The 20596-nt window shown below is 44.6% G+C and overlaps 1 protein-coding gene across 1 annotated transcript in view; it reads right to left on the reverse strand.

Moving 5' to 3' along the window:
* pip5k1bb (phosphatidylinositol-4-phosphate 5-kinase, type I, beta b) overlaps positions 1–20102 on the reverse strand; it is a 44926-nt gene extending 24824 nt beyond the window's left edge. The window contains exons 1-4 of the mRNA XM_012861351.3: positions 19842–20102; positions 4706–4791; positions 4507–4575; positions 2291–2421 (exon numbers count right to left, since the gene is read on the reverse strand). Coding sequence (XP_012716805.2) covers positions 2291–2421; positions 4507–4575 — 200 coding nt within the window. The 5' untranslated portion in view covers positions 4706–4791; positions 19842–20102. The remainder of the gene's footprint in view (positions 1–2290; positions 2422–4506; positions 4576–4705; positions 4792–19841) is intronic.
* Between the last annotated feature and the right edge of the window lie 494 nt (positions 20103–20596).

Consider the following 20596-nt stretch of genomic DNA (forward strand, 5'->3'; position numbering starts at 1 on the left):
TTTGCTTCCCAAGCTCACTTTCATTCCAGGGGAGAGACCGCGACACAAGAACCAGCACGTCTGTACGGCGAGAGACGAGTCGAGGGAGACTCACTGGGACCGGTTTTGTAGATCCTAAGCGTGGAAGTAGGTTAATAAAGATTAAATTTTACAGACCCACTCTAAATCCAGGTTCTTAAACGACGAGCCGGGTAACAAGGCTATTGTTTTTTTTGTTTTTTTTTGTGGTGGGCTGGGGCAACGGTTGGGCCGGCGCCCTGAAACACAACTCCACGCAGTCATTTGACTGCTTTTGTTCGCCGCTGCAGGCCGGCGGCGTTCACCTGTCACGGAAAATTGGGCCGAGCAAACAGCACACGGAAACGTTCGATTGAATCTGATGGCAGAGAAGGAGAGTGGAGTCGGCGTGCGAGTGTGAAAACTAGACTGACAGGGCGAACGGCAGCAGATAAACCTCCAGAGAAAAACAGGAAGACGAGGAAGAGAGGGAGTGCTGACGGAGAGCGAGGCAGATAAAAGAAAAAAAGAGCAGATCCCTTAACCTTCCTCTCAGGATAATCTTTCAGAAACAAAAGAGTTGTTTCTATGTTTTCCCAAACAGGAACCGCTCAGAGAAAGCCAGAGAATAAAAAGAGAGCGATCAAGTCTGGGACTATAAGTAGAACAATCGATTCCCCCTTCTGCTGATTGCTTAGTTTATTGTGTCTTGTGTAATTGTCTTCCTTCCCAGCCTTTACATTTCAAAGAAAAGACAACTTTTTTTTCTTTTTTTTTTTTTTACTCAACCACGATGTTAGAGCGCACTGATGGTTTTATACTTGGGACTCCCAGCCAGATGCCGCTGCAGCAACAGGAGCAATGTTTGGCTGTTGCTCAGAAACAGGAGACGGGTGCGTGCCAGGAACAGGTTTGCATAGACCATAGTGAGTTTGCATATCCTGGTGTTGCATCAAGCCAAGACCGCAAAGTACTTCCTGATAGGACTCTCGCTCCCCTTCTGATACCTGGGGGGGTGGCAGACACAACCTCGGCTGACAAAAGTGTGCAACACACACACACACACACACACACACTGAGTACAGCTGATTTTGGCGTGGCTAATATGAATCTTCCACATTGACGACTAAAGAATAGCCTGCAACGCTATGATTCCTCCTTGGGGTATTTATTTCTCAGGCAGCTCTGACACTGAGCAGTGAGCACAGATTAGCTTTTGGACAGATTTAAAATTTAAAGTCCACTTTGAATGAAGGACAAAATTACTTTGCCGACTCAGGAAAACTAGGAATAAACAAGGAGCGCCTACCAGATGCCTAAACGAAAAGTAATAATCCTCTAACGAGCTATATATGGGTCAGAATAATATATATATCATAATGATATTGATATGTGCAACATTCATACGGCACAGGGCTGTTTAGAATGAAAAACCGACAAAGCGTTTTTGCTCTTTTTGTTTCCCAGCGAGATCTTTCAGATCACAGAGCAAAGTTTAAATCGGACAAAGACAGCCTCAGCAAATACAAAAAGACCTTTTTAAACGACAGCCGTCTGATCCGTACCATCAGGTAAGCACTTAAACAGAAGCCGCCTGACAACACGGAGAGAGGGAGAACGTCCTTGAGATGAAGAGCCCTTGAGTTACGCAGCGGGGACTACGATCCAAAGCACACCAGCAAGTCCACATCTGGGCGAGTCACGAAATGAGAGGAAAGCCTTGAAGGGTCCCAGAGCGTGACGACGGATGGGAAGATCCCAACTCCCAAAGAATTCCCGTTTGAGCTTCAGATCATCATCAAGTGGTTCTTTAAGCAGATGACGTATTTGTGAAGACAGCCTGAGAAGACGGAGAGGCCGCACGCTGAGGCCCGCAGAGCGCTGCGGCAGCAAGAGGCACGCGGTAAGCTGATTTCACAGGAAGGATAATCCACAGGAATAGTAACATCCCTGCATCATGACTCAGGCGAGGAGAGCTGCCTGCTGAGAAATGATGATGGAGAGGCTCTGGCTGCAGTTTCCCCATTGGCCAAGATTACTTCTTTATTGTTTGTCGCGTTGACCCAGACGAAAAAAAAAATCTATTATTAATAGAAAACACGGCACAACAAATCCGCAGACATTAGTGAACCGACACAGCCTGTTTCCACCTACATGTAATCTGTTTATTTATTTATCATTTTAACGAATCACGACCTCCCGCTGTGAAATAACCTTGATGTTTTATGAAACCTGTTATTCTGTAATCACCCGTTACACAAACAAGCGTACATTAGAAAGATGCGCCACTGACCTGGGCAGGAAGACGCTCTCCACCACGTAGAAGTCCTGCATAAGAACGTCTCTGTCCGGCTTGGAGGTGAGGTTGCCCACTGTGTAGCCGATGCCCAGCTGAATGGCTCCCTTCAAGGCCGACGACGTGGTCTTTGACGGGAAAATGGAGCGAGGGGAAACAGCACATTTATTTTGGGTTTAGAATGGCAGAATAGGATGGATTAAAAACATAACCCTGCTGCTGCTGCTGCTGCTGCTGCTGCCCTTCAGATATCTGCAGCACGCTCCAAATCTGCTGCCACGCTTGGTAAAGATGCATACAGAGCCTTAACATAAGTCAATCATTTTAGGAAATAATAAAGACCACTTGTGCTGCAGTTACTGGTATCCTCAGCAACTCCTTTAAAATCAATGTGACTAAAGGGTTTCATTGAGTGTAAACCTTTTATTAGCAATATATTTTAGATTTTAGAGTATAAATAGAAAAAAAAAACAGGCCACTTTCTCTTAGTTGCTCTTCAAAATGGGAAAGACAAGCGAGCGTGTCGTTAACGTCAGGTAGAGGTTTGTTGAGTCAGGGAAATAACTACAGCCCTAAGCTTTGCAGTGCTTACAGTAAGAGCAAGACCTCAAACACAGCAGCTTTAAATGTTGGAGGAAGGTTGGTAAAAAAAGCCAACTCTCCATAACAAACATTAAAAATATTACTATGCACTTCTATCCGATGAAAGTAACACTCAGCTTTACTGCAACAAAAACTTCAGGTGTGCTTGGAGTGAAACTAAGTATTAATAAGTGGGAAAAGCCCCTTATCCTCACTGTTACACTGTTTTTGGTCCCCTTTAGATGTTTTATTTTTATTTATATTCTTCTCTCTCTCTCTTTTAAAAAAGCTTTTTTTTATTTTTTATGCTTTTTTTTTTTACTTGTAGCACTTGGAGATCTTTTGATGGAAAATGCAGTATAAATTAAATGTATTATTATTATTATTATTATTATTATTATTATTATTATTATTATTACTGTTAAGTATGGTGGAGGATCTGAGATGCTCTGGGCCTATTCAGAGTTCATGCCATCAGGAACCTCATCACTTTTAGCAATTATCTACAATGATCAGAAACTGCTTTGCAAGTCACACAAAAATCGACCTTACTCCATGTCCTTCCCATTTCTCAGAGCTACAGTAAATACTACAGAAAACCTGCGTGGTGAGCGGAACAGGACCCGGCACTCTGCGTAATCCAGACAATAAACAAGGAAGGGTGAACGTTTCCTTTCAATCTTGGTAAATCGTGGAGGAAAAGGCAATCCGGTTTGCAAATGCTGGTTTTACAAAGCGTTAACAGCTGGAATTTAATAACGGATGTAAAAAAAAAAAAAAAAGAACATTTATAAGCGGTGCCCCTAAATTAGCCTGCATCCATTTATTCACCCCCTAATCATGCTACTTCCACCACAGTGATTCACAGATGAGATAATGTTCCCATGTATGGAGAACATTATGCTGTGTTATTAACGTGTATGTGCTATTAATTAACGTGGCTGTGTTATTAAATAGTTATTACTGTGTCACTGTTCTTTTTTAGTGTGAGACAGACTAAAGACGACCAAGACCAAATAATCCCTCATTTGTATGTGTGTGCTAAATTTGTGGATATAAATTGGATGTGTGTCTGTAACCTGCTTTTAGTCGGCCATTGTTGCAAAACCACCGCCATATAAATAAACTGAATTGAATAAAATGGTGTTGTAGTGCAACAAGAATATGCAAATAAATGTAAACAACGACAAATACGACTAAAATTAGCTCTTATGAGCTGAAAAAAGAATTATTCCCGTGTTCCTGTTAAGTGGGCGGTCACCATTAAAACATAAATTCAGCCTTTGAGTCCAAACCAAACCAAAGGTGGTTGGCGTGCTGCAGGAGACTTTATGGTTACGTCTTTATAAATGCTGCACATGTCGTGACGTCGACAGTTTAAACCAGGAAGAAAGAAAAAAAAAAAAGGAAGCAAAGAAAACAAGCGGGACCAGCACTTGACCGGTCTCTGGCAGCCGGCCCTAACAGGGGTCAGGACACTATGTCCTGCAGCAAAAGGACATTTTAACCCACTCAAGTTACTCAGACGTAGACCTGGTTTGGACTCGTTGACTCTAAAGCCGAGGGATTCACCAGAATAACCAGAATAACAAAATAAAACAAAACACAGCGAAAGATCTGGTTGACTTTACCTTCTTGTACGTTTTCTCTCGGCTGGTACTGTGAGGCCCATCCATCCTGCTTTCAGTCATGGTTGACATCTAAAAGAAAATAAAAATAAAGGACTCTAATCAAAAACTGTAACACTGCTTACAGAGGGTTGGTGCTTATTACATAGCCTCAAATAAGCAGAAAAAAACCCTTCCTGTAAGGTAAGGAGGTCAAGCTTACCTTGCTTAAAGATAAGCAGAGCTGGACCAACAGCAATCAGGACAACACCTCTTTATTATTAGGTTGAGCAATCATCAGGAGAGCCTCTGTGAGAGAACAGGAACACAGGGAGCGTTATGCAACAGAACCGGAGGCAAAGAACCCCTCATTGACTTACGGCACGGAAAAGCAAGGTGAAAGTTGTGATATAATAAGGTGAATGTTAGGCCGCTGTTTTGCGTAACCAGAGACGCGGCTTCTCCTTGACGTTCGACCGTTGCTCGGTTCTGTCTTTTTTTTTCTTAAGGCACCCAAAACAATCCTGCTTGTCAGCTTAACCGCTCCCAAATCAAAGGGTGCGCGCAACGTACTTCGTTGGAGAGCAGGGCTGCGGTTAATGAGTCAGAGCCGGGGGGGCGAAAGTTTTTACTCTCCTGACAGCACAAGCGACTTCTTACTAAAGCCGCAACGCTCCCATCTGCCTGCTGTTCCCCCGCCCTGAGCTACCCCCCACTCACCCCCCCACCAGCCAGTCTGCCTGTTTCACTTTGAATTTCCAAGGGAAAAAAAGCGACACGAGTTAATAGCGCCACACCTCAGAGTCTGCATCGCAGGCAAATCAGCCTGCGAGTTTGGAAGTGAAGAGCTTAAAGAGAAATCCTGGTTAGGTCTGGGCTTTGCCTTGACAGCGCCGTGTAATTTCTGCACTCGCCGCACCACCGGCATTTAAATGCACCTGCAGCTCCTGAAAACCTTGGACGACTTTCTGCCTCGTCAGCGTTTGACGGCACGTCCTCCGGCCAACTGTTCTGTGACCGGCGGTCCCCGTCACCTTCGGAGGCTCTGCACGTCTAAATGAAAACCCTTTTTTATGGCCCTCTGGCCCACCATAATCTTTAAGAACACTGCACCTCAACGTGGGCCAGACATCGAGGCATACTAAGGTTTTTAAGAAGGAGCAATTTCAGGACGAATAAAGTTGTGAGACAGGTCTACAGTTCCCTCAGGGTGCGAGAGAGAGAGAGCGAGACGTTGAGCAGATAACAGGAAGGCTAAATAAGTAAAGCCAAACCAACTGTGTTATCTTTAGAGTTTAACCTCCGTCTCTCATTAAAGATGCTGGATTTGGACATGAGGGCAGCCTTTTAGTAAAGGTAAAAATCCATTCTTCTGGGACTGCCGTTTAATTAATGCAATCTATGCTAATTGCTACATTTCAACTTAAGATGCTAAATATTTTTGTTTTAAATCCACTCCTCGATTACCTGTCGGTTTTAAAACGACAGTATAACCTTGTTTTAAAGGGACTGCTGTCCAGGATGCATGAATAATGAGCCTTTATGCCACAAAGGGTGGGATAAAAAAAAAACATTTTGAATACCGCTCTTGTTACTTCTTACACAATCATTCTTAAAAAGAGAAATCTGATCCGCTGGACTACATAAGGGCGGCTCAGCGAGTTACAAAACCCGCAGATCAGAAATCAACCGCCGCATTCTGATCGGGTCACCTCTGATAATTCAACCCGAAATAGGTTTCCTTCTTGGTTTTAAAATAGACCCCCATATATGCTGCTCACAAGCACCGATAAAAAAAGGAGACATAAAAAGAACACAGCCGGCACCACGGGCTCTCATCTCCAGATAAATACTTATCTACAGACCAGCTCCTCCGTTGCTATAAACACAACAACACATACTTTGGCCAGAAGCACAAAGCAATCCATCTCTGTTTGGGAACTTGAATCATTTCTATCCTCCCTTAAAAAAAAAAAAAAGTGAACAGAAACAGAAAAGACCAAATATTGTATTTACCACAAGGCAACATGCTGGCACCACATTTGCCAGTAGCAGGAGAAAACAGAACGGGATCCTGCTATCAATCATGAGCTGTGTCAACAGACGCAGATCTGGACAATGACGTGTTGAGTCATTATTCGCCCCGACCGGCCCGCCGCTCTGGAGCCGAGGAGCGTCGATGGGTCCGCCGACCTGAGCTCCGCACCCGTGTGGTAGGACCCCACACTCCCAGCCCACTCCCACAGCCCTCACCTGACCCCACGCAGCCCAGCTGGACGCTCCCGTACCTCGTTTCCAGAACGATCCATGAGAGGCCAGCAGCTGCAGGGAACAAACAGCAGGTCTCTTGTTCACCGCGGAACAAAAGGCCGGCGGGCGGGCAGGCGGGCGCGCGGACACGCTGATGTGAAAGGAACAGAGGGATGATCTTAACCAGCTGTGACTTAACTCCTGTCGTCCACACCATGAGCAAACACCACAGGCCACACTGGGAGACGACGAGGAGAGCAGGAACAACGTTGGACGTCGGTGAAACCGGACCTTTCAGGAGGTGTTGGTGGTCTGGAGCAGGGCTGGACCATTTAGAAAGACAGCATATCGATAAAATAGAAATCATATTGACTGACGGCGATAATTACCAAGGAATTGAAAACAGATATTTAAGTGGAGCCCTGGCCATTCTATGCTGTCGCTTAATTTAATACTGAATTTAACCAACTTTCTACTAAACTGCAAGTTTTAAAAAAGATGATGGGTCTGTGTTTGTGATTGGTTGGGAGGATTTAATGACTAGTATTAACCTACATGATGGGCTGGAATGCTAAAAGGAAGGAAAACTGCCCTTCTATTGAACTTCTTTTTTTGTAAATCGCACCAGACGTCTATCGATAGATATGTGTTGTCATTGAACCATCGTCAGGCTCTAGTCTGGAGGAGATCTTAACGAAGAAAAGGATCCAAAATGTGCCTAAACATAAAAACATAGCGTGGATTGCAGGGACTTTTCCACACGTTGTAACGCTCCGACCACAAACCTAAATGTATTCCATTGGGATTTTACCCAATAGGTCGACATAAAGGCATGTTTTAAAGGCGTAATTTAAAAACTGCGGTTTGCTTCGTATTCAGACACGATGCACCAATACCGTGTTGAAGCCATTCTTCCGCCGCCGCTGCAAGTCGTTTGGCGCGTGACTTTACAGGATTGAGCCGGCCAGTTCAGGGCGGACGATGTTGCTTGGGATATTGTTTTCTGACCCAGCCCTGCTTCAAACTTTTCTAAAACGTTCTCCCTGACCCGCCTGCTGCGTTCCTCGGTCTTCATGATGCTGTTTGTTCTCTAAAAAGCCTCTGAGGCCTTCACAGGACAGCCGGATTTACACGGAGATTAGATTGCGCACCGGGGGGACTCTATTTGCTAATTAGGTGACTTTTGACCATATTTGGGTTTTATTTAGAGGCATCAGAGGAAAGGGGGCAACCCACTTTGCAGAGTTTTATTTGTCAATAGCTATGAAAGCCATGTTTTGTTTTCCTTAAGCTATTTATTAACCAACTCTGTCCTCATCCAATATATAAAAATCCCAGTAAAATACATTAAAGTGTGAAATATGAGCGGCATATGAATACTTTAGCAAAGCGTTGTAGATCGTCTTTTGTGCTGCTATGATAGTCTTTGTGATGGGGTCTGATTCTCACACCGCAGTAAAAAGAAGCATCCCTCACAATGTGTGTCTGGAGGCGAAGGGAAAGAGGAAATGTACGTCGTGAACGGCCATCTTTAACAAACAGGACTCTACCTGGACAAAGACACCATGTTGTAAAAGGTGGAAATCGTTTTATGCTAACACAATTGGCCTTTTTAACGAGTCTGGGTCTTAATTAATGGGTCTGCTCTTGACGTTTGACGTAGTTTTCTTTTACACTTACAACATGATTTTGTGTGTTTTCCTCTTATCAGGTCTCTTAAAAAAAAAAACCTACAGGCTCGCTCCCTCCCCTGTGGACGTCTGTGCTCATAAACGGCTCCGCTACGACTCGTCCCACGCCCCTGTCCGAAATTCTTTCCCCTTACAAACAAGCCCCACTTGAGCGCGGATCAAACGCTCCTTCTCATGCCATATCTCCTCCACGGCTTCAAGGTTGCTGCCAAGGATGTCGCTCGGCCCCAGTGGAAGTCAGACAGCAGCGCCGTAGCCAAGCAGTCTGGGAGGGAAAAAAAATCTGATGCGGAGAGGAGACGAGAGCCGCCCGCTATGATGACGACGCAAAGCAAACAAAGTCTTATTATTATGAAGCGAAGCTTCGCGGACAGAGCGGCGTTTAAGCCGAGACCTGTTCAATCACAGAGGCCCCTGCAGTCACCGGGATACAAACAAACCCAAAGGGCTCTTCTTGCTCTGCTTTGTTTCACTCCCTGGATACGGCGATATCGGATTACTCCAGCAGACTGTAAACAAAATGGTGAATCAATATTAAGACAGCGAGGCAGAGCAGTCAGGGCCGGGCTGCTCGGCTGCCATGACCCCCGCAATCTCAAAGCGTAACATTAGACGAGCAAAGAGATCAGGGTTTGGGCGGAGAAGACCAAAGGAGACGCGCGCTGTCATCTTAGCTCATTCTCAACAGGAAATTGATTCCCGTTCTAATGAAAAATACTACATTTAAACTCCAAGTATACAAAAATAGTGTTTTCAGACTATGAGAAATATGATTATACGTAAAGACGAGCTGATCGGGCCTTCTTTTTTTTTTTTGCCTGACCTGTGATTACTGTCTTTCTTTCTAAAGATTTTAACTAATGTAACGTTATTTTGTCTTTTATCAAACAATTAAATGTAACAAATATCAACCATGAAAGGCAAAATGTGCTGTAGGTACCTTTTTGGAGGTAGGAGTTTTAAATCCAAAAAGGAAATGATTACTGGATAATCCCATTGATCCTACTTTATAACTCCAAGCACGTGTCCGTCTCCTTTATCTGATTTCTTAAACTAAAAAAAATATATATCAAGCATGTTTGGAAGCATTTAAAGACTTGAATAAACTGCGACTTTTGAGATTTGATGAATTTAATTAACAGGAAATAAAGAAATTTGACCCTTAAGTGCTATACCTACCTTTCCAGATCTAGGGAAAACAGCCAAATTTAAATTAATTGGCTGATTAGCTGTTGCACCACAAAGATAATTGGCAGAAATAGATTAATCAGATAAGGAAAACTAGAATATTCTAAAGAACAGGTTTTATCTTGGGATTTCTGACCCAAACTTTAGGAAGAAGATCCCATTAATGGCATCTCCTAATGATCAGTATCAGACTCTCTGAACTTGACTTCCAGTCCCTGGGGTCAGCTGCATGCCAGAAGGTCAAGCAGCCACATTTAAGCAAAATCGTGGCCTGTTTCTATTCTGTATAATAGGCTGTAAACATTTTGGCTGATCTAACAAATCTGGGTTTTCCCCATCAATCTAAATGAGTTTCGCCATTCACAGTGACAGAAAGACTGCGTTGGCTGTTGCAGCCTCCTTAACTGCATCATGTGACCCGCTTTGGGCACAGCGCCCAGAAAGCTGTGGGACAGAGACAAGCTCAAAGACCAGTCGTCACATTTATGACGTTCAGATTCAAGTCTGTAATGTAGTTTGTGTTCTTCACACACAATGAACTGGAACCTCATTGAGACAAAATATGTTTACAACCCGAATTATGAGCAAGTCAAAAACAGAGGAACCACACTAACAGTAGCTTCATTTTTATGTGATGTGCTGTAGGAACCTTACAGTAGCTTTAACTTATTTACCCCCTAGAGTTTCATATTTTTAGGCTGACCAGCAAAAACTCCTGTCGGGGCAAAAAATGCGACACGTATCGCAGAAACATCCAGAATGTGATTGGCGAGCGAGGTAAGTGGAGCACAGTCACAACGCAGCCTGTTACGAGCATACGTGCTATTTATGGGATTTACTGTAATTTAGTTTTGGACTCAGCATCCGTATACGCTAAAAAAAAAAAAAAAAATCTAATTACTCGGATCTGTATTTGGGAGGGAAAAAAATAAATAACTGGCACACGCTCTGAACACAGAAATCATTTTGTGTAATAAAAGCACATTCTTTGATTAATCCGGCCAAGAATGTGAAGTATTTGGGCATTTCGTCCTGCGGCCACAAAAACTTCTTAATAGAGGAGGCAGATACTGACTCAAGACGATGAATGCTGAAAGAGTGATTTAGTCAGGACTAAAAAGCAAACAAAAAAATGGAATACATCGTTTTTAAACCACAAATGTGTGATTTCTGTTTCAGCAGAAAACAAACATCCTCTCTTTGACGCACGCATCCTCTCCCGACAGCACACGAAACTGATCCGCTCATGTTTTACTACATTAGGAGGATTGTTTGTTTTCGTCCTCTCTGTGACGGACAGGCTGTGACGCAGCTTTCGGAGCAGACTCTGCCCACTAACAGCAGGCTCTATGCAGCACTGCGGAGCTTGGAGCCAAGTGTGTTTGTGTGTGCGAACGTGCTAAAAAAGTCCGAGGCAGCGCCGACAGAGGGCGAGGACGGCTGATCGGACACAACTTGTTCCTTCAGACAAATAAAAAACGTTAAGGAAAGGTAGTATGAGGGGAAAGTAAGTCTGAAGCTCGTGGGTAACAAAATGTTGCCTGAGCAGCTATATTATGATTTATACTTTTGGAAATTTAACTAAAATAAGGAATGGAACTAATACATTTGTGAAGTGACTAGAACACCAGTGTGGATGTAGATTAAATATTCTTGCATGTTTAAAAGCAACAACAAAAAGTGCCATTTGCCTTTATACGGTTTTGACCTTGGGTGCCATGCCGCTGCTAATCCACAGAGGTTTATTATGATGTCGCCCCACCCTTTGCTGCTACAACAGTAAACGCTGCTCAAGGTCAGACACTGATGCTGGACAACAAGGCCTGCACCTCAGACTCCTCTCTGATTCGTCCCAAAAGATGTTCCATCGGCTTTAAAGCAGGACCCTGAGCAGGCGAGTCTGGTTTTCCTACGACAAACTCACTCATCTGTGTTGTTGAGGATGGTTTTGTGCATCAGTGCACAAAAGTGCTCCAACCCATAATCCACTCAGCGCTAAACCTTACACTTGACACGATACATGCAGGCAAGTGTCATTCTCCTGGAAAGTGTTAAACCCAGACAGGTCTAGAATATGCCTCCACTGTTGGAGGGTGATGGGTTAAAAGCAGAGAACAAATTTTGTTGTAATGTATGTTTCAATGTATGTTTCAATGACAATAAAGATGATATTACTATTACTGTTGTAGAGTCCAGTAGCATTGTTTTTTTTTTTTTACATCACTGCATCTGATGCATTGAATCGCACATGGCAAGCCTGCTTATTTGGTCATTAAAGGGGACACATCTTGTTTTTCACTTCTTCCTTTTTGCATTGAAATCCTTCAGCTGCGGTCTGTATAAAGTGGAACTGCAAAGCTTCGGTCTGAATTCCTTGTTAATTTACCTCCTCGTTCCCCTTTTTAACAGAGGTGCGTCTGAGAGCAGCTCGTTTTGGTGCCGTCTCTTTAAATCTAAAGGAGGCACTTTACACAACGTCCTCTTCCAGAGCACAGAGCTTTCCACTCCACTCTGTTTGGCCAGTTTTTGGAGTATGCTGGGAGACTGTGTAATGAATTCAACTCAATTTAATTCTATTGTATTGATATAGCTGTTGTATTCACAACACGTCATCTCACGGCACTTTACAAAGTCAATTAAATCAAATCATCCAGACAGATCGCTCAAAAAGTTTCCTATCTAAGGAAAGCCAGCAGATCTCATGGAGTCTTGATAAGCAGCATTCACTCCTCCTGAAAGAGCGTGTAGCTCTTCACAACCGAACATTTTCACTTGTAACTTCATCATCCTTCAGCTTGAACTACAAAATCGCTTCGAGAAATAAAAACGGGGGATTCACGAGACTGGTAAGATGGAGATCAATGACCTTGTTTAGCCGTTCCTCAGAAAATAAAGTGACATTATTGTTCAAAAACCCTAAAACGTAACAGGGAGCAGAGAAAACTCAACATCTTGAAACACATGACCCAAAAAGAACATAAAGATATCCATGCAGCTCCTGGACTGACTACATTTAAATTTTCTGCATTCCAGGAGACTCCAAGTACACAAGAAAATGTATTTAGGGGCTAACAACATGGAAACGTTGCATGATATGTCCCCTTTAAAACCCAGCCCACGCCTCTCTCTACGTGCTGCTCTTCAACAAATCTGAAAGGCACATGAAGTTTGGAGGTGTGCAGCCACTAAGGCAGCAGAGCTGGCGACCGCTGTGCACTACGCACCACAGCGTCCGTTGTTTTCCGCTTGTGTTGTAATGCCGTGACACCGTGAAACTGTGGTATTTTTATTGGATGTTTTCATACTGTGACAATCCCATAAAGGCCCGTGCCTGTGTGTGTGTGTGTGTGTGCGTGTATATACTGGAGGGGAGGGGGATATGACCTTTCAAAAGTGACAAGACCAGGCAAAAAAAGACAAAAAAAGGAGTCTAATCAGAGGGTGGAAGTGAAAAACAGAATGAAAACTAGGATATGCAACACAAAGGATGTGTAGTCAGAGGGAACTCCTTATGACTAATGCATCACCTCCTAAGCTGAGTAACATGTTAATCTAATGTCATTGTTACAGAAGGGAAAATTAAAGAAAGATCTATTTTTATTTTACAAGCCCTGCGACTTCAGGCTGTGTTTATGAAATTCACCAGACGTTTCACTCAAGTCCCCCTCTGCATGGGAAGCAGCAAGGATCGCCCTCCATGTCCGCAGAGTCACATGATTCAGCCCAGGGAACGGAGATGGAGGGGGGGGAGATGAGAATACATGGCGAGGAGGGGGGGGGAACAATGATCCCTAAAGATACAGAAGCAGACAAAAGAAGCTCCAACGAGCGTGATAAAGAACAACACCCCACTCTGAAAAGCACCCCCCCCCCCCAGACACCAGTCATATCTGTCACCAGGCATCCAGCGGAGCCTCGTGTCCAAACGTCACGGTCCAGGGAACACAAGCAGCACAGAGACAATAAGAGACAGGGTTTCCCAGCTCAGACAGGCCCTTCCAGACTCCAAAAGTCCACTTACCACCCTCAGTGAACCCTCCATGGAGATAGAGAGTTTATTATCTGGAGCTATCGCGGCAAAAACAGAACTGGCCTCATTATTCTAAGCAAAGGTTAATAAAATCATTGAGAAATGAGACACGAGCTGCAACAGATAAAGAGACGAGGACTCCTCCTCCTGTCCCGGCCGTGTTTTTTAACGTTGGGATCTTTCCTTCCTACTTTCTCCCTCTAGCGCCACGGGGATCCCTGAGCGGGCCTCTGCGAACTTCGTCATTATCAGGGAGGCGGGAGGGAAGGAGGGAGCGCAGGGGCCACTCAGCAGGGCTACAACAACAACAACAACAACAACAAACATCATAACCCCTGAATAATATACCGTCCTGTCAGGCTGCCAGCCTGTTGCTCTGCCAGCAGCCTTCAGGCCAACCAACCGGCTGGGATGCAGTGCAATTAGGAGCTAAACGGCCCTGCAGGCCCCCCCCCCCCCTCCCTCCGACCCGTGTTCCTTCACCGTCTCAGAGCCGATGCCCACGAGTCGATTGGCCGGGCCAGGCGAGCCGAGGCCATTAAGATCTGACTGATAGCTTTGAAGTAAATAATGAGGATTTTAAACAGAGCCGGGCGACGCGCTGCTGTTCGTGGCCCGGCTTCAGAAGACTGAACTTTCCTGTTTGTACACATGTGAGAAATTCGGAGGGGGTTCTGGTGTTTTTCGCCGCACCTTTGAAGTTCTGGTGGTTTTGTACCCGGCTTGTTGGAGTATGAAAAGGAGCCGTCTCCCGGGGGGGGGGGGGGTGTTTCAGGCCGTCTACGCATCAGATCAGGGTTGTTTCCCTCTCGTGGTCTGAGGCGGCTTTCTATGCTCTGCTCAAAGTCTACCGTAAGATAACGTGGTTCTGCGACTCGGGTCAATAACAAGCAGACCTAATCTTGTTTGTTTAGGGGTCGTAATCTAAAGAAAGTTGGCTGGACCAAACGGATCAGAACCATACGTAGGTGGAAAGAGGGCGTGATTAGGGCTGGGCGACAAATCGATTTAATCAATTAATCTGATGTGGTATAATAAAAGCAGAGATCTTATTTTTAAGCCATATCGCCCAGCATAGGTGTACATCTAATCATCTTTATATCTCGTTAAAGATTCATGTATTCCTAAAAATACACCAAAAACTGATCAACGGCGGCAATAAAATGGTTTGTTTTTAATGAAAACAACAGACGGTGCTGTGGCTGCTGGGCTTTACGACTCCTGCCAATAAAAGATTCTTTGGGAGATTTTGTGTCTTTAGTTTCAACAGACCAGCAGCACATGCTTCATTTTGGGTTTAAACCATAAATACCTTCAGATGAGAGGGGAAACTGTGACTGCATGTCAGGTTTATCATGTTTGCATCATATTCTTTTATACGAATGCTTTAAAGAATTGATTTTGCTTCAGCTAGTTAACGCTTTTCTCTGGATATTACAAATATGAAGGTATGAGGCAAAAGAAGGAAATGTTTTGTGCATTGGTTCAATAGTTTGACCGAGGTCTTATTTCAACACCGATGTTAGCAGGAAAAACACATAGAAAGGGGCGATTTAACAAAAGACACGGGCAGGTATGAGATTTTCAAAATACGACAACCTTGACTGAAAAATACCACGATTTCACAGCATCATTGTATTTACAACAAAACATAAAACTAAAGTATATATTATGACCTCATTTATTTTATTCAGCCGATATTAGCTTGTTAGTCGGTCACGCCGTCTGCTCAGGAAGCTAGCCTGCGTTCAACTACTTTACGAACATAGTGCAAGCTTCCCAAGTGTAAAATAGCTTCACCTTAATATACAGCGATGGGCCTTTACCTTCCACACCACGATTGTCTGTCCGTGTTTATTTACGATCAAACTAATTTTTTTTAACTGTCAAATCTGTCTTTCTTACAGGCAATGGAAAAGGTTAGGTGCCTTATTTTAGCTTGCTGAACGATGCGCAGCAACAAGTGGGGAAGGGGCAGCTCAGTGTGACACCGTGCTTCACACAGTCAGAGAAAACTCCACTCACTCTGACACTTTTTCTGCCATAAAATAACTTCAGACTGCAGGAAAGATCTGACGGACATGCCTATTTTGCGGAACAGTCTGTTTTATTCCCAGGTTCTTGCTAATTTGCTGCACCATATTAAACATTGCAGGCTTTTAAGGAGGAAATTCACGGACGTAGCCGTACGGAGAGGCAGATAATTGGAGGGTAGAGCAGTCTGTTTTTGCTGGGCCTCAAGAGCAGCCGTTGATTTATAAAGTTTAATCTCTCACAGCCACGAGCAGCCCTCATGTATTCAGAGGTAAAAAGCAGTGTATCCAAAAAAAAAAAAAAAGGTCAGTGAGAGATGGATATGTGGACATAATGCAAAAAATGTTTTAGTAATGGGAGCTTGTGCTCATTTTAGAGCTCCTAAGATAAGAGTTATCCAAAGCTTTTAGAGGGTGAACCCAGAGACGGTTCTTCTGACAATCTGATAAATTAATCTGCAATAACTAACTTTTAAATAATTGACTTGACATGTTTCCTCTTCAGAGAGGAAGAGGAAACATGAGGGCATAAACGTTGAATGACTGACTGGAAAGATGATTGGTAATGCAAGTTCCTACCCCCCAACATCTTCAGCATTTCATTTTTGTCAGTTTCGCCATAAAAAGCAAGATTTTAGGTTATTTGACAGCCTAGCACACCAAGTTATCATAAACACAGACATTTAAAAAAACCTGCACATTATTTGGGCTTGTTTTGGTTTTGTCCGTGACTTGGATAGAGTTTGCGCGCATTCCTGAGCAAGATGCCAAACTCCAGATTCGACGGGGGCCGGTCAACTTTTCTAACAGCCCCACCAATAAAAAGTAACTTCATTACAGAGTCGTGACTCCTGGCTGAGTGCTAACGGCAGCCCGAGCCGTATGAGGTATGTGCTGACATGAGCGGAGGCTGGCCAACGGGTGAAGACAATAAAGCAGATAACAGAGGGACAGAACAGCTCACGCTGTGCTTAAACGGAGCGCTGCGCAGCACAGAGGTGGAGGACCAAGACGCCATCGGGTCTCTGGAGGAACTGGGCCAGCGTCAACGTGAATCTGGGCCGACGTAGCACCTTGGTCCACCTTTTCCAGCAATTATTACGACCCAGCCTGTAGCATGTGACAATTCTGACCAATGCTGTTTGACAGAAATGGTTTTAGCGCACACGCGGCGTGAATATAGTATATTTACAAATGATTCTGGCCACCACAGAGCTTGCTCTATTTGCATATCTCGCCCATAAAGTATCCCGAGCAACAGTTCTTTAGTTAATAAATACCAGGCAGTATCCTGTAATCCACATACTGTAAAACAGAGCAGCAGTAACTCATACAGAACACCTGATAGGCTTTAACAGGTCAAAACTGCATAAAGACAATCTCTACCAGCTACGGCGATGAATTAAAGCCATTTTTAAAGTTTATGTTGAGGGGGGGGTGGGGGGGGTGGGGGCAGAGAACCCGGCTTTATTTTCAGCGAGGACAGAGCTCATCATCACCGGCTCTAACCGAGCGGAGGCCTCGGCACGCTCCGACAGCAGTTATATGACCTTGGTTTTTAACTAGACCGCACACAAAACACGGTGGAATTTCCCTCTGGCCTTTTCCTCGGAGCGTAATGAATGTGACACACATACTTTATGCGTGTGCGTCCACGCAGCGCAGTGGTCACGCAGTCAAGCTGTTATCAGGAATGTCAGCAGGAGAGTTGGTGGGTTATATAACAGGTCTCGTGCCGTTGGTTGTCCTGGACCCATCGCCGCTGAGCTCCATGGTACCGTACAGCTCTTGGACCTAAAAAATCACGAGATCACTGATGGACGTGCAGAAAGCTAATTGTTACGCCGCTGCACAGGAAGCTCCTTCACAAGGCTATACGTGTGGTTATGGCTACTGAGGAGCACACGCAGTTCAACTTGTTCTGAAAACATCAGATTCATAACAGAAAATATGCCAGTAAATATGCCATTTCTGCCACTAATCATGTGAGCAACCACTCCATCTTCCCTTTAACTCTGACCAGCGTCCCTTTCCCCTGGGAAGAAACGCATCCCCACAGCATGATGCTGCCACCGCCATGCAGCATAGATGGAACGGTGTGCTCTGGGCGATGCGCTGAGCAGCTTTTCCTCCACCTAAAGCCTTTTGAATTTCTAATTTGGTCTCCTCTGACCCCAGCACCTTCTTCCTCATGTTCAACATCAAATGGGACCCTCTAATGGTCTTCTTCTTGCCACCCTTCCATAAAGGTGGGACTGTGTAGCGCACGACTAACACGTGTCCTCCTGCTGTCACCAGATGTTCCCACCTGGGCTGTTATTCTCTGCAGCTCCTCCAGGGCGACCAAGGACCTCCGAGCTGCTTCTCTCATGTACAAACTTCTTCTAAATGGTTGCCACTCGGTAGATTTGCAGCTGTTTCGTACCCTTAAATGTTGGATTGAACAGTTCTCTGTGTGAACCGCTTTAAACTTCTCCACAGCTTCCTCCCTGACCCGTCTGCTGTGCTCCTCCGTCCACACAATGCTCTCTAATCCTCTCTAACACGCCTCATAAGGCCTTCACAGAACAGCTGAGGGCTAGAAACACCCAGGGGGGACTCTAGCTACTAATAAAGTAACTCCATCTACTAATAAAGGGGGCCGAATCCTTGTGCAAGCCAAACGAAACTGAAAAACGACATTTTCCTTCAGCCCTGCTATTACGCAACACTTTGCATTAAACTATTACATGAAAGCCGAACCAAATAGGAACCTGTGCAGCGAGGAAAGTGCAGCGAGCAGCACAGGTGTTTCACCTCAGGGGCCGACGGGCGATTTCCATAAGTTGCTTTCCCATCCAAACGCTGTGGGCATCAAGCTGTGCTGCCTCTCAGTCAAATTACCAAGATACGGCAGTTTCATAGAGATAAAGACACAGACTTCTGTCCCTGCGTAGCACTCGGTCCTACGCAGCCTGGCTGAGCGCAACCTGACGTGTGTTTTACAATCCTGAGTACTTCGAATGTGTACGTGGACACTGCATTTTCATGTCACTGTTAAACACATGCTGCTTTTTAGCATGTCTTATTCACCATTTTAGGCCCGTGGCAGCGCAAAACAAGGGATAATATCTGAAAAAAATGGATCATAAACATTAACTCAAGAAAAGTAAACAAAGCACACAGATCAAACAGATCATTCCACGACTTATTTTAAATTTAGGAAACTCTAAGGGCCCATTTATTATACTTACTAATAAAAGATCCTTAGATGAACGCAGCAAAAGCTAATAACATTCCTCTGTGCTGGGGGGAAAACAAAACCCAACTTGAACCAAGAATTGAGTAAACAACATATAATAGACTTAAGCAGAGCCACTGTAAGGAATCAATGTGTGTGTTTAGACCAGAACCTGCTGTATCTCTGCTCAGAGCTGTCTGTCTGCCAGTAGTGAGTCTTTCCCTGGTGCTTAAGGGGGGGGGCAGAGATGTGAAGAGCCCAGCATCCAGTCAGTCACCGGCAGAGAAATTTAACACTTTAACGCAAAGAGCAGTGATGATGGGAGGAGATGCATTCTGAGGTTGACCAGTGATGCACACAGAAAGATCCCTGCGTGACCCTGGAGCCCGGCGGGGTTCACCACCACCACCAGCAGCAGCAGCAGCAGCAGCAGCAGCAGCAGGGGGCTGCGCACAGGCGACTGCAGCGCACTGCCGGTATGCATGAAATTAATACGATTATTCCGCATTTTGGTGGATTTGCTACAAAAACAAAAAAGACTAGTTGCACAAGTCAAGACTTGCGTAATGTTCACAGTAAAAAAAAAAAAGAAAAGAAGCCATTTCACTGTGAAGCAGGCAAAAACAATTTGTTATAATGGGAAGAGATACGCAGCAGATTGTGGGGGAGCCCAGCCTCCACGGGAACACGCTGCTCATTTAAAAACTATTTGTTTAAAACCCAGCTCTCTTCTTTTAGTCTCACCGAGGACCTGTGTCCACTTTAGGAGGAGAACGCCTTGGGTCGGAGCGGAATCAGATGTCTCTGGTTTAAACACACCTGCGGGTTTTTTTTTTTTTTTCTCCACCTGAGATCCGACGCGTCACGGAGCGGCGCTGCGCTGCGCTGCGCCCGTCGCACCAACTTACGCCAAACTTTGAGGGAGAACAAGCACAGACACATCCTACCTCCAGCGGGCTTCCCTGATGAAGCAAGCAGAAATGCTCTTCTTGTCGTTGATCCTGCAGAAATATTTCCCAAAGGGAGGCTGCTGCAGTCCTCACGCAGAGCCTCCTTCTCCTCCTTCAAGCAGAGGATCTCCAGCGGATAAATGGAGGCGCTTCAGCGGGAAGGACTGTTTGCTGTGCTTCCCTCCACAGCAGACTGGCAGCACTGTTCCGCTGTAGAGTTACCCAGCCTGTGTGACTCTCCTGTCTGCTCCTGCCCTTTTTGCTGTTTTTTTTTTCCTTCCCCTCAGTGCGCCACAGAATGAGAGGAAAAATCGACTCAACACCTCCCCCTGCAGGCCAGGCTGCGAATTTACACATTTCATACTTATGCTCCTGCCAGATTTAGATTCACTACTAGAATGCTATTTTTAATCAATCAAAAAGTGTTTACGATATAAACAAGACGTGCATGTTCCAAAATAACCAAAGGTAAAATATTCATTTTGAAGAAAGAAAAAATTATTTACATTTTATAAAAAATGTCTTGCTGAAAATTAGTTATACCCTTCTCAGTACTAAGTAGAAAAGTATGTAATATATACGTATATTGGCATTACAGCAATTAAACCTTTTTTATTTTATAAATGCTGCTCATCTATTTTTGTATATTACCTCAGCTATGTTTATCTGTAGTAATGCGCTCCAGTCTTTGAGATTGGAAGACCTCTTTGCCATCACCCTAATCTTTTAACGCCCTCCACAGGTTCTTTGTC

This window comes from Fundulus heteroclitus, chromosome 12 (genome assembly GCF_011125445.2).
Source record: "Fundulus heteroclitus isolate FHET01 chromosome 12, MU-UCD_Fhet_4.1, whole genome shotgun sequence".
NCBI lineage: Eukaryota > Metazoa > Chordata > Actinopteri > Cyprinodontiformes > Fundulidae > Fundulus > Fundulus heteroclitus.